Below are 14455 nucleotides of genomic sequence, written 5' to 3'. Positions count from 1 at the left end.
GTACAACTTGTGGATTTTTGCCCACTCCTCTCAGGATCCTCTTCAGCTCCATGTCCACATCTTGGCGCCTGGGACATAGCACACTCTTCTGTTCTCTGGATCTGTTCTGGTTATAGGCCTGTCAATTCTTCTGAGTATAGGTCACATAGACCTGATCACATAGACCTGTCTGTTCCTTGTATTAGTGTGAATACTTGCATGTTATCCTCCATTTTCCTTAGGCTCGGGTCCATCATCTCTTCCTCTTTTTTCTGCAGGAACTGGTTTCCCTTCTTTTCTTTCTTGCCACCCCATCTTCTGCCTGTTTTTTCTTTTCATTCTCCAGTGCAGCAAAACTGTTACTTAACTCAATTTCACACTAGGTGGTCTCTTCCTCTGCTTTGTCCTTATGGTTACATTTTCCCATGGATCTGGCAGTCCTCCCTTTAGCTCCTTTTGTTTGGCAGGTGTCCACAGATCTTTAGTTGCTGTACCACCTTCTCTGTCCTCTTCTGCATTATACCTTCAAATCCCCTTCTAAATTGCATCATCTCCAGCTTCATCTCTAATCCTTGGATCTTCTCTGCCATGAGCTCTGTCAAGTGACGTTTCATACATAAGTAGCTCCCACCAGATACTCCCTCAAGGATGATGTACGTCCCCCCAGCTTCTGCATCTAACCATCTTCTTTCCTATCCTATCCTCCGTAGGAGCCTCAGTAGCCATCATTGTTTTCTCTTCCTATGCACTATTCCTGGCGGTGGGAGGGGGGAGAAAGGGAAGTATGTGTGGGGGTATCTCATTCCCCAAACTCTGCTGTTAGCTGTTCACTGCTCCAGTGTTTGTTAGTAACTGGCTTTTAAATCTGACTTTTATTGGAAACCACAGTAAACACTTATGGCCCAGATTGTGCCTAGGCCTTACATGGGCATGTGCAGGTAAATGGAGAAGTAGTAGAGTGGTACTTCCACCATGTTTGGCCCGGCAGTGTGCACCAGAGAGGGCGGGCCATGTTGTTTTCACTCCTCTGCACTGTCCCTCAGACCTGTACCAGCACCACTAATACCATTTGAGGAAGACAGCAGTGCTAAGATACCCCCTACATTGAGAACTCCAGGAGGTAATCTGTGTCCAGGAGGGGAGCTTCTTGGAGAGGAGCAATCTACACTGTTCGCAAAACATGGCTGTGCCATAGAAGCACAACAGAGCCTGTAACTAGCACTAATTATGTGAACCATTTGTCACCCCGACAGTTTAACTATTTAAATTTTTTCACTTCTTATGATTTGATGTGGCACATTACTTTCTTGCTTTTTGTGCTGCACATGTATTTGGAAGGAGCATCTTATCGAAAGGCATTAATTCTGTTTGTGTGGTGTAAATTTATATGTGCAGGGCAGGTTACAGCAGGAGTTATATAAAACTACAGATGTTGTTTTATTGCTTGGGAGGCATCTGAATATTAATCCCTTACAATAGGCCAAAAATGTGTGGATGTATCTTTCAGAGCCATTCAGTTTCTCATAGAGCAATCTTATTTGTCGGGTTTGAATTGTAACTATTTTTCATGATCTTTCTATCTCAGGGGTTCTCAAACTGGGGGTCGGGACCCCTTAGGGAGTTGCAAGCTGTCAGCCTCCACCCCAAACCCTGCTTTCCTCCAGCATTTATAAAGGTGTTAAATATATTAAAATATGTTTTTTTAATTTATAAGGGGGGGGGGGGGGTCACACTCAGAGGCTTGCTATGTCAAATGGGTCACCCGTACAAAAGTTTGAGAACCACTGTTATATCTGAAGTAATCCTAAAACTTTAAAGTTGCAATTGAAATGTATTCACCTCGTCCTGGTGAATTTCTAAGAATGTGACCATTTCTGGACATTCAGTTCTTTTGAACTCTTTCATATGAGATGCATATTTCTATAGGACAGGTGAATTGGAATGGAAGAAAGGTATTTCTAATTCACATTTCCCTATTCATTACATTACATATACTTAGGGGTGTAAATTAAAGATAAACTCTGTCAAGATGTAGCTAAATGGCTCGAAAGGATAAACTGGTTCAGCAAAATCAGGTTCTTTATCATGTCAAGTTTGATTGAATGGTGTACAGTGTAATGTGTTTCTACAGGAATGTACCCGGTAGACCAGTCAGAGTATAACAACCTGAAAAGTGCTATAGAAAAACTGACACTAAATGATTCCAGTGTAACTATTCATCGGGATAGCAGCCTTGCCTTAGGAGCTGGATGGAGGTGAGACTTACTACAATTACTACACTTTAATTTTAGGAAGTGTCTTATAATATATGGGGGGCTTGTTGATGGTATAGGTCTTTTACTTCTGGGGATTTTAATTCTAATTCATATTAGGCCTAAAGTGAGTGCTTGACCTTATTTCTAGTCCATTTTCGTGTACAGCACACAATTTGTCTTGATTGGCAGTCTTCCTTCAAGAGAAGCCCTGGAGTAGAGCTGGGAGAAATTTCTCAGATTAATAGTTAATTTGCCAAAAAGTTCAGTTTTTGGGGTGGGTGCGTTTGTGTCTGTGTATGTCTGTCTCACTAACCACTGGGCTAAGGGATATAACACAATTGGGCTGAATGGAGATTTGAATCCACATCTCTGACCTACCTTACCTACCACCCAGGTGAGTGCCCCCGTTTGCTGGCCAAACAAAAAAACCCACAATTATTTGCTCAGCTCTATCCTGGAATCAAAGGGCACAGATTTCATTGGTCAGGATTAAGGATTGCCTTTACTGTGCTTGACATTGCCATATCATTTAGTTTCCTAGCACTGTATTAATAATGTAAAATAATACCATAGGAATAGAGTGCACATTTTGAATAACAAAGTATTTTTTTTTTAGGTTGGGGTTTCTTGGTCTTCTACATTTGGAAGTTTTTAATCAGCGCTTGGAGCAAGAATACAATGCATCTGTCATTTTGACTGCACCCACTGTTCCATATAAAGCTGTTCTTTCCTCAGCAAAACTGATAAAGGTATTTTAATTTAGTTACAGGAGCTTGAAATGAACAGCAGCCTAAAACCTTTTCTAAGCTAGTAAAATAAATTATAGATCAGTATCTTATAGGTGAAGCAGCAGCGTCTTCTCCCTTGTTTAGGTTCCTTAGCAATATACATTAGAAAAATTCCTCAGGCTGTGGGTGTTGTCTCCCCCCCCGCCCCCCCCCCCCCAAAAAAAAAAAAAAAGAACTCTAGTGTCTCTGTGGCTTGCAGCACAGCATTGAAATTTGGCAGGGATAGTTCTGGGAAAAAAGAGGCTCTTTTTGCTGGCTCCTTGTGCACATGTACAGAATTGGCTGAGGTACGAGCTCTTGAAAATTGCCATTTATGCCCTGCGTTTGTCTTGATGTGAAAAACCCTGCATGTTCTATATGTGCCTGGTAGGGCTGTCAAGCGATTAAAAAAATTAATAGCAATTAGTTGTGCTGTTAATAATAGAATACCATTTATTTAAATATTCTGGATGTTTTCTATGTTTTCAACTATACTGATTTCAGTTACAACTCAGAATACAAAGTGTATAGTGGTCACTTTATATTTATTTTCATTACAAATATTTGCACTGTAAAAAACAAAAGAAATAGTATTTTTCAATTCGTCTAATACAAGTACTGTAGTGCAATCTCTTTATCATGAAGGTTGAATTTACGTGTAAAATTTTAGAGCCTAGAAGTCCACTCAATCCTACTTCATGTTCAGCTAATTGCTAAGACAAACAAGTTTGTTTACATTTGCAGGAGATAATGGTGCCTGCTTCTTGTTTACCATGTCACCTGTTTTGGATCGTTATCGAGCAGAACCTGTCATCAGCATAGACGCAGGTCCTCTGGAATGGTGGTTGAAGCATGAAGGGACATACAAATCTTTAGTACATCTGGCACATAAATACTGTGCAATGCTGGCTACAAATGTGCCATGCAAACGCATTTCTCACTTTCAGGTGACATTGTAAATAAGAAGCGGGCAGCATTATCTCCTGTAAATGTAAACAAACTTGTTTGTCTTAGTGATTGGCTGAGCATGAAGGAGGACTGAGTGGACTTGTAGGCTCTAAAGTTTTACACTGTTTGTTTTTGAATGCAGTTATGTAACAAAAAAAATCTACATTTGTAAGTTAGTTTCACGACAAAGAGATTGCACTACAGTACTTGTATAAGGTGAATTGAAAAATACAATTTCTTTTGTTTATCATTCTTACAGTACAAATATTTGTAATAATAAATACTGTGAGCACTACACTTTGTATTCTGTGTTGTAATTGAGATGAACGAATTTGAAAATGTAGAAAAACATCCAACAATATTTAATAAATTTTCAATTGGTATTCTATTGTTTAACAGTGCGATTAATCACAATTAATTTTTTGAGTTTACTGTGTGAGTTAACTCCGATTAATCGACAACCCTAGTGCCGCGTCATAACTCCATAATTATGTCTGTGGGGGCATGCAAACCTGATTGATGAGGAAAAACCTTCTCCACCTGGAGACATGCTCTTCTGTTAGATTTTGTATTGCAACGGAGAAGCATTCATGTGGAGCTGCTGACAGATAAAAGATTCTCTCCCCTTCAGTTCAGCTGTCCCTCCCCCCACTGCCATGTGCCACACATAGAACACTACTGGGGACACTGATAATATAGATTCTGCACCTATTGCTGGTGGGAACCAAAGAGACATGAGCTCATGTCTCGCTTGTTCTACTGACTTGTGCCCTTCAAAACCCTTATTATTGAACAAGGCCTCCTATCCATTGAGAGTTTACACAAATGGGTTAGAATCTAGGTCTCTGATATGGAAGGACCCTGGTGTCAGGCTGGCCATTCAGTCACACTGTCTATAAAAAGAAAAGGAGTACTAGTGGCACCTTAGAGACTAACCTAGTACTCCTTTTCCTTTTGCGAATACAGACTAACGCGGCTGCTACTTTGAAAACTGTCTATAAAAATTTTCCAAATCTATCTACTCAGCTAAGCTGTCTATAAAATGGGACTACTGCATATTTAACCCTCTGTTTGAAAAACATAATTTGTGGTCATGTAACTCAAGACCCACATCATAATGCATCTGCACAAGGGGGCAGAATTAATGTTGCACAGGCAGGCAGCTTTAATTCTGGCACTTCCTAACTTCAGGCTTATGAAGTCCAGCACTCAAAATAACATTATTTTATTTTTATGTAATTAAGTCTACATTGTGCTGCCTGTGGGAGATCCTGTCTCTAAGTAACTTTGGATCTTAGTGCTAACAGACTGATATACAGACAGCAATTTCTCTCAGTGACAATATTTCCCACATTTTTCTCTCCCAAAAAGCTGTAACAAGATTTGAATTGAACTATGAAAAGACTCTTGTGATGCATCTGTATAATATTTGTTTTGGCAGGAGAGACAGCAGAATTATTTTAATTGGAATACAGTCAAGAATAAAATGGCAAACTTTTCAGTTGTTCATGAGTTTAGTGCTGTCTCATGTAAAGTGAAGGACTTCTGCAGCGTGCCACTCGAGCTCATAAATTTCCCATTGATTTTAATTTAAAATTAGTGAGTACCTGTTCCATGGGAGGAATTTACTTTTCAGCACACCTCATCATGGGTTCCACAGATAATGTTTCTAGCAATACAATTATGCAAAATATAGAAATTGCATTTTCTCTGAGCTGTAGCCTTTCAGTTACAGTTCAGCACAAACATAGCATGCAATGGGATTCCATCTCTTCTCACTTTCCTGAAAGTGACTAAAATTGGCATTCACTGGAGTTCAAAGATGAAGGAAGAAATACAGTCATGCCATGAAGCAATTTCTCATAATGCAGGTGGTTCTGCGCATCCTTTTAGATGCACACAACCCCTTGATTAAAAGGTGACTGTTTCAGAAAAGTGATGGTCATAAGGATTAAAAGTTATGTTGGCCTGAAGTCCACAACTTGTAAGACCAATGATAACACTCCTGGAGTGATGGGAGTAGTGACTGATTTCAGGTCTATTGTCTTGCAAACCATTAGGGCTATAAAAATGAATGCTATACAGTGCTGGACAGCTTGAAAATGTACCAATAATTTCTTAGCTTACTAGGTCAAGATATCCGACTTTAAAATAACATGTTCTGAGTATCTTCTTGCCTTTTCCCAGCAACTTCAATTTTCAACTGATTTTGATGGCTGCTGTCTCAAATTGTTTAAAACCAGAGCCAAGTCTTTATATCATCTAAAAGTCTGGAATCCCAGCAGTCAAATAGTGTAAAGCATTAATCTGTAACTCAGCGTTTGAGACTCCTGCCTCTTACTTGTTGCAGAATTTAGTCAATATGTAGTGAATAATGAAAGTGCCCTTTTCCAGTGTGGGTATTGGATGTTATGCAGTGAATATTGAACAATGAGGATAAAAAATAAATATTGAGCAAATGCTTTATTCACTGGTCACCTTTCAGCCTTAATGATCTTTTAATGTAGTTTTTGTGTGAAATTCTTCTTCATTTGTATTCATAATAATCTTTCCACATTATATTTGGACTGTGCATGAATTTTCATAGTGAAAACGAGAGGCTTTTAAAACCATCTTTTGCAGAGGTACAGTGCTCTTACATTTCAGCTATTCCTTTAATCTAATATTAATATTATGATAACCATTGACAGTAGACAAGTCTGTATGGTATTTAGGAGATTTTAATTACATTGTGTTTTATTCCTATCCTTCTTCATTGATGGTAAATCTGTTTTTCGGTTCAGTATTTAAACATACTAATTTAGATGGCTGACATTTAAAAATATTCCATTCAAGTACTTTTATGTCTTTGACTGAAATGCGAGGTCTGGTAGTGCTTTAAAATCATATTTGCCATGAATTTGAGATAATCACATTTCTCACAAGTGTTTCCCCAAACAATTGCAATATACAACAAGGAGTCCGGTGGCACCTTAAAGACTAACAGATTTATTTGGGCATAAGCTTTCATGGGTAAGAAAAGACTTCTTCAGATATATGGAAGAAGTGGTTTTTTATCTACGAAAGCTTATGCCCAAATAAATCTGTGAGTCTTTAAGGTGCCACTGCGCTCCTTGTTGTTTTTGTGGATACAAACTAAAACGGCTACCCCCTGATGATTGCAATATAATTTATATAATCTCACAGCATGAAATTTTATGAAGCTTTCCCCCCTTTCATGTAATTTAAATGGGAAAAGTCTTCTAGAAATACTGCCATTGACAAAAAGGGTGGGAGCTAGTGATATTCGTAAGCGCAGTATAAAAAGTCATTTATATATATGGACGTCAGAGTAGATGATCATGATAGTCCCTTCTGACCTTAAAGTCTTTGAGGCTATATGTTTTATGTGACAATTCTTCATCCATTGTAACACCCCTGTAGATTTTTTTTACAATTAAAACTAACTCAATTTAATAAATTGAAAAATTGAGCACTGATGATCCTTCTTTACTTTCAGTGTATTTTAAATTAACCAGAATTAAGACTTACATGTAACAAAAAGATACATTTGTCTATTGTAAGCCACCACAACATTCTGAAGAGAGGTTATAGATGCTCTGCAGCAACGCTTTATTCATTCAAAATAAACATTGATTTAACTTTCTGTTGACAAAGGACTTGCTTCTGGGAGTTTTGTGTGAGAAATGCTTGCAGAATTGGGATCACAGTCATGATGCCTAGTTTTTAAAAGTAAACACTCTATTTTGGTCCGCTACATTTGGCACAATAGTAAGGTAGAGGTAAAATTGTGTGTTTTAATCTACTTGATATTGGAGATAGTTACCTGCCTTACTGTACCAGACAATCATTAATACCTGAGGCTGCAAAGGTATCTTTACATTTTAATGTTGCTGCTTCCTTATACTTAATGAACATCAAAAACTTATGAAACAAGAAATAATAATGTAAGTGTTTTTATTTTCATAAATAAATTTCCAGAAATGTCTTTCCTCTAATCAGTGGTCTGAGAATAAAGTTCACTAGAAGTACTTGTAAAGGGACTCTAGTGGAAGCAAGTTCTTGATTCAGTTGATGTCTTTCCTTTTGTAGGAGCACGGAAAAGAGGAGATTACTGTTATCAACCCTGCTGAGTTTCCTGATAAATCTTCAGTATCAGAATATTTGGAACCAACCGTTTTGGGGACTATCATAACACCTGATGAATATATTGGAAAAATAGTAACTCTCTGTCAGGTTTGTATAGAATTTTAGTTTTGTGATTGCACTCTTAAACCACATGTGGTATCTAGATACCACAGTGATGGGTACCATAGGAATGTTTAGTAATAGTACTCTCTCAGTAATATCAAGATTTAAAACTGTCAGGTCTGAATGACATCACTTTTCTGAATTATAAGGTCATCTAGCAAGGTAATATCTTTTATTGGACCAACTTCTGAAGAAGAGCTCTGTGTAGCTCGAAACTTTGTGTCTCTCACCATCAGAAGTTGGTCCAATAAAATATATTACCTCGCCCACTTTGCATCTCTAATGTCCTGTGACCAACACGGCTACGACACTGCATACAAGATCATCCAGTGAAAGATAGCTACTCAAGCTCAACCCTGGAGAGTCTTTTAAACAATTGATCCAGCTCCCAATTAAAGAGATGGGGTTTTGCTAGTTTGTTTCACCACTAAGGAGGGGAATCACCAATGGGAGATGCTGGCGGTATTAGGTACAGCATATGTAGGAGTAATTTAATTAAATATAATTTCTATCCACAGACCTGAATAACAGCAGTTTCTCTTGCTTAACTTAGGGAATTTTGCAGTTTCTTGTCTCTCTGACAAGTGTTGCAAATATGATATGCTTTACCTGACTCTGCCATATACATATGTTGAACAAAGCAGGATGATGGAAATTATAGTCAATGATTCAAATAATCCCATTCTGGTAGAAAACTAACATTGTTTCCATTGATTACATCTGCAATACACATTTTAAAAGCTTGGTTCTTTACCCAAACACCTTCCCCTGTTGCATTTGCAATATTTTACTCTATTTTTTTTTTAAATGTGTACATTAAAAATAAATGAAACACTGTTCCTAAAAGCAGTATTTTATATGGTTTTGTATATACAAACTTTGTCACAAAATGTTTTGTAGTATACAAAATTACAGTATACATAATTCAGGACAGTATACTACTATGTCTGTTACATTAGTGCCGAAAGTATATATGGGATGAAGACATTGTATAGTAAAATAAATAAATATGTAAAAATAAGACTATTGAAAGGAGTTGGGCCCTGATCCTACAAGCGCCCCATCATGGCTGGTCTCCTGTGTCTAACAACCTTGACTTTATTGGGGCTGCCTGTAGATGTAAAGCCCACCCACGAAGAACTGCTTGCAAGATTAGGACATTAGGGAGCAGCAGCAGAAGCTCTTAAGATTTTCAGTGATGAGACAAGAGGCATTAGGAAATATATGCATGGGATGGATCTCTAGACCATTAGTGCAAAAATGGCCACTTCTTGAATTATGATGCTGTAATTCTCCATGAATTCTGGGAATCTAAACAAAACTACTTAAAAAAAAAAAAAAGTGCTCAAACTGTCTGATGGCTTGTTGCCAGAACCTTTCTGTGTAATAATAGCCCCATATTTGCCTGTTTGTTCTGTATGTGTGTTGTGAGATTTTTCTGCTGAGGAGAGTTCATTCTTTTAAAGTGTCATATTTATTAGACTCGCAGGGCTGTTCAGAAGGACATGGTGTACATTGATGAGCACAGGGTTATGCTGAAATATATCTTCCCGCTGAATGAAATTGTGGTGGATTTTTATGATGCTTTGAAATCACTCTCTTCTGGATATGCTAGGTAATTTTTTTTTTCTTAAAATACAGTTTAAGAATTTTGAGTGAGATTTTCAAAGACACAAATGAGAAGTAAGTGCTCAACTCATTATTATCATTAAATACCGTATTCAGGGAAGCATAGCCATGTGTAATAGCATTTCCTCAAGGAGTTTACAATGTAGATTAAACATAACAGAGAAGGGGATGACAGATGGTGGGGATATGGCAAGGACAAGGGATACAACAGTGAAAGATTGGATAAACTTACTGTTATGTTCATGTTTGACTAAAACAAATACATCTTTGCTCAGACTGCTACCAGAAAGCTTAAAAAAAAAGGGGGGGGGGGTGAATGGGGTGGGGAGAAGGTTACCAGTAGATGTTGAATGTTTCACCAAAATAAGATTTTGTGAAATGTAAGAGATCTTGACTTATGTCTATTTATAATATTGTGTGTGTGTGTGTGTGCGCGTGGGCGCACTATGAATATTTTGCATACTTAGCAAGGGCAGTGTATAACAATGTTAAAAATAAAACTATTAAAATCTAATGTTATTAATAAAACTCTACTACAGCAGCTTCTTTCATAAAAGCTGTAGAACGTTCCTGTGGAATAGGAAGATATTAAACCCATTTTGCAGATGAGCAAACTGAGGCAAGGCCATACTGTACATCACTGACAGAACTGGGAATAAAACAGAAGAAACCCGACTTGTAGAAGAAGAAACTCCTGACATTCCCTTTTCTTATATATCAGTTCTGCAATAACAATGGCTAAATGACACACATTGTAGAGAGAAAGCATGTATAAGGTGTAAGTACAGTAGCTTCCACCCATTTTGGGTATTGTGATTGTTATTGGTAATGGAATTTCCTATTATCAGTTCTTCATTAAGTTACACTCAGACCTGCAGGCAGGGGTTTGAAAATCCCAGCCTAATAAATCAGGTCATGTTATGAAAATCAGTGGCAGTCAGTTTAGAAATCGGCTAACATAATTTACTGTGATATATAACTATCCCCTTGCCAGCTGTACATTATGCAGTGTCCAGTGCTCTAATGTGAGAACTAGCATTATCTACTTGTCAAAGGGACCCTTGACAATGTACTTTTATTCATTAGTTCTTCTTTCCAATGTGAGAAGGAAACCTTTCAAAATGTTAATTCATTAATACAAGTCTGAAGCCCAGATGAAGAGAGATATTCTCAACTTTGTTCTGAGAATTAAGCAAATAATTTTATGCATATTGAGATGAAATTTTGTTCCTTTAGGTAAAATAATCTTTACATCTGGTAGCTATAAAAATGTGCATATACTTACCAGCAGCCTTTAGGAGTTTAGGTGAAAGGAATATGTTGTGAGATAGATGGGATTTAAGCCAACAAACGTGCCTCTTATTACTGAAACCTGATCTCAGGAGATTTGGTAGTAAGATGCATTATGCTTTGATACTGGTCTCATGATTTACTTTTTAATATCCACAATTGTGTTAGACATTTTACTGGCATAAGAATAACAGTTCCCTGCCTAAAAAGATTGCAGTTTAATCAACGTTCATATAATTCAATGGGTAGCAAGAGAGAACTCTTTGATTTACAGTGACAGGATTGCAAGATTGGTGGTTCTGCATGTTGTAGTGAGGTTTTTGGTTTTGTCCTTAAATATGTTTTATGAATATAGGTTTGATTGGATGTTGGGGTTTTTTGTGTGTTGTGTGGCTGAACTGGTAGGGAGAAAGAAAACAGGGAAGGGGAGAGGGTGGATAGAAAGAAAAATGAAGGGGAAGGAGAGTCGGAGGAGGGAGGGAGGTGATTAAAAAGGGGTGTGGTGGAGGTGGAAATGAAGGTGAGAGAGATGGGGAGAAGCATGATGGCTGGGGCTGGGGGTGAGAGAGAGGGAGATCTGGCAGCAAATTGAGCATTGGAACCTGACAGGAGTAGGAGGAGAGCAACCAGTTAGTCAAATGGAGTGCATATAAAAACAGTTTGGAGTTTGTTTTGAGGTTTACGATTCTCATTACATCAGAATGTATAAATGTATGTACATCAGAATGTATCCCCACTTGGAGGGGAAGTTTCAAAGGCTGAGGCTTTAAGGTTGGTCCAAAGAAGCTCCTCACACTGGTGCTCTCATGTTGGCTTGGTGGGAAAGAAGTTTCTTGGATCTGGTATCCCTGAGTGGCTCCTGGAGAATCCAGTGGGGATGCTAGGTCCTGAGGAGAAGGTATTCTATTGGAGGAGAAGGGGGTCCTATAAAGGTAGCCAGCGAGTCAGGCAGCGGCATAGACAGCTGCAGCAGCACAGGAGCCAGCAAACAGAGCTGTAAACAGGGGAGTTTGAGTGGGAGTTCTGTTGGAGGAGAAGGTATTTGACTTAGGTGAGAAGGCTATGACTGGTGCAGAGGCAGCAGTGGTAGTGACCCAAGCAGCAGAAGACACAATGAAGATGCCTGGATGTAGAAGCTGTGGCATGTACATGATCCTGAGGGGGTACCTGAAAAGAGTTTCGTCTGCATGAAGTGCCGCCTGATAGAGCTGATGGAGGAAAAGATCTGAGGATTGGAGATGCAGGTGGAAACTCTGGTTGAGTTTAGAAGGGGGTTCGAGCGGATGATGGAGCAAAGACATGAGGAGGCTGAAGGGAAAAGCTCAGACTTGCAGATGGAAGCAGGACCCAAGACCTCTGAGGGGAGACTACTGGGTGAGAAAAGTGGACAGTGGAGGCATGTGACTAAAAGAACCAGGCAGAGGAAAAGATGGGCTAGTGAAGTAGAAATAGAGCTCAGGAACAGGTTTGCAGAGTTGGAAAATGAAGGGGCACAGCAGGTGGTCACTGAAGGTGAGAGGGCAAGGAAGAAGAGAAGAGCACCTAGTCCTACAGAAAGAGGGGAAGAGTCAATGGAGATAACACCAAATATGAGCCCCAGAAGGATACGGGATGGGTTGCAGAGGATTGCAAGGGACAACAGGAATCGAGAGGACTTGCAGCCAGAGGGAACAGGGGATAGACCAGAGAATCACACCATCACCAGGAAAAGGCAGGTCTACATGATTGGGGACTCCTTACTGAGAAGAATAGACAGGCCTGTAACCAGAGCTGGTCCAGAGAAAAGAAGGGTGTGCTGTCTGCTGGGTGTGAAGATACAGGACGTGGACCTGAGGCTGAAGAGGATCCTAATGGGAGCGGGAAAGAATCCACTGATTGTCCTTCATGTGGGAACAAATGATACGGCTAGATTCTCGCTGGAACGTATCAAGGGAGACTATCCCAGACTGGGGAAGACGCTTAAGGAAATTGAGGCTCAGGTGATCTTCAGTGGGATTCTGCCTGTTCCTAGAGAAGGGCAACAAAGGTTTGACAAGATTCTGATGACCAACAGATGGCTCATGCAGTTGTGCTATAAGGAGGGCTTCGGGATGTATGGCCACTGGGAAGCATTCATGGACAGAGGACTGTTCTCTCGGGATGGACTTCACCTGAGTAGGGAGGGAAATAGACTTCTAGGATGGAGGCTGGCACAACTGATTTAAGAGAGCTTTAAACTAGGAATTTGGGGGAGATGGTTGGGAGATGTCCAGGTAATCTCCACGGCAGATTTTAGCATTGAGAGGGAAGAAAACGAAGTAAGAAAGGATACAGCCGTGGGTAGGAGAATGGACATTAGGAGGAAGGATAGTGTAGATACTAGTCTAATAGGTGATACTGGCAGTAGAATGTCTGTGCCTAATCGGGTAAAGAATGTGAGAGAAGCCAAACGGCAAAAATTAAGATGTTTGTACACTAATGCAAGGAGCCTAGGTAACAAAATGGGGGAACTAGAGCTATTGGTGCAGGAAGTGAAACCAGATATTATAGGGATAAGAGAAACATGGTGGAATAGTAGTCATGACTGGACTACAGGTATTGAAGGGTATGTGCTGTTTAGGAAAGACAGCAATAAAGGCAAAGGTGGTGGAATAGCATTGTATATCAATAATGAGGTAGACTGTAAAGAAATAAGTGATGATGGAATGGATAAGACAGAGTCTGTCTGGGCAAACACATTGAGGAAGAAAGCTACTAGAGCCTCCCCTGGGATAGTGCTTGGGGTATGCTATAGACCACCGGGATCCGATTTGGATAAGGATAGAGACCTCTTTAATGTTTTCAGTGAAGTAAATACGAATGGGAATTGTGTGATCATGGGAGACTTTAACTTCCCAGATAAGGAGAAGTGCTAGTAATAATAATAGGGCTCAGATTTTCCTGGATGCGATAGCTGATGGATTCCTTCACCAAGCTGTTGCTGAACCAACAAGAGGGGATGCCATTTTAGATTTGGCTTTGGTGAGTAGTGAGGACCTCATAGAAGAAATGGTTGTAGGGGACAACCGTTGTTCGAGCGATCATGAGCTAATTCAGTTCAAACTAAATGAAGCATAAACAAAAATAGATCTGTGACTAGCCTTTTTTATTTCAAAAAGGCTAACTTTAAAAAATTAAGGAAATTAGTTAGGGAAGAGGATTGGACTGAAGAACTTGTGGATCTAAAGGCGGAGGAGGCCTGGAATTACTTCAAGTCAAGGAGTAACTATCAGGAACCTGCATCCCAAGAAAGGAGGAAAAACTCATAGGCAGGAGTTGTAGACAAAGCTGGATGAGCAAGCATCTCAGAGAGTTGAT

At 39.4% G+C, this 14455-nt stretch overlaps 1 protein-coding gene across 2 annotated transcripts in view; it reads left to right on the top strand.

Moving 5' to 3' along the window:
* The window catches only part of GUF1 (GTP binding elongation factor GUF1), a 48773-nt gene that overhangs the window by 23541 nt on the left and 10777 nt on the right, over positions 1-14455 (top strand). For both annotated transcript variants that reach the window (XM_074951483.1, XM_074951482.1), the window contains exons 10-13: positions 2111-2234; positions 2851-2983; positions 8042-8185; positions 9682-9815. In XM_074951483.1, coding sequence (XP_074807584.1) covers positions 2111-2234; positions 2851-2983; positions 8042-8185; positions 9682-9815 — 535 coding nt within the window. The remainder of the gene's footprint in view (positions 1-2110; positions 2235-2850; positions 2984-8041; positions 8186-9681; positions 9816-14455) is intronic.

Source organism: Natator depressus, chromosome 4, assembly GCF_965152275.1.
Source record: "Natator depressus isolate rNatDep1 chromosome 4, rNatDep2.hap1, whole genome shotgun sequence".
Lineage (NCBI taxonomy): Eukaryota > Metazoa > Chordata > Testudines > Cheloniidae > Natator > Natator depressus.
Note: the sequence above shows the minus strand (reverse complement) of the source record. Positions and strands in the feature narration are given on the sequence as shown.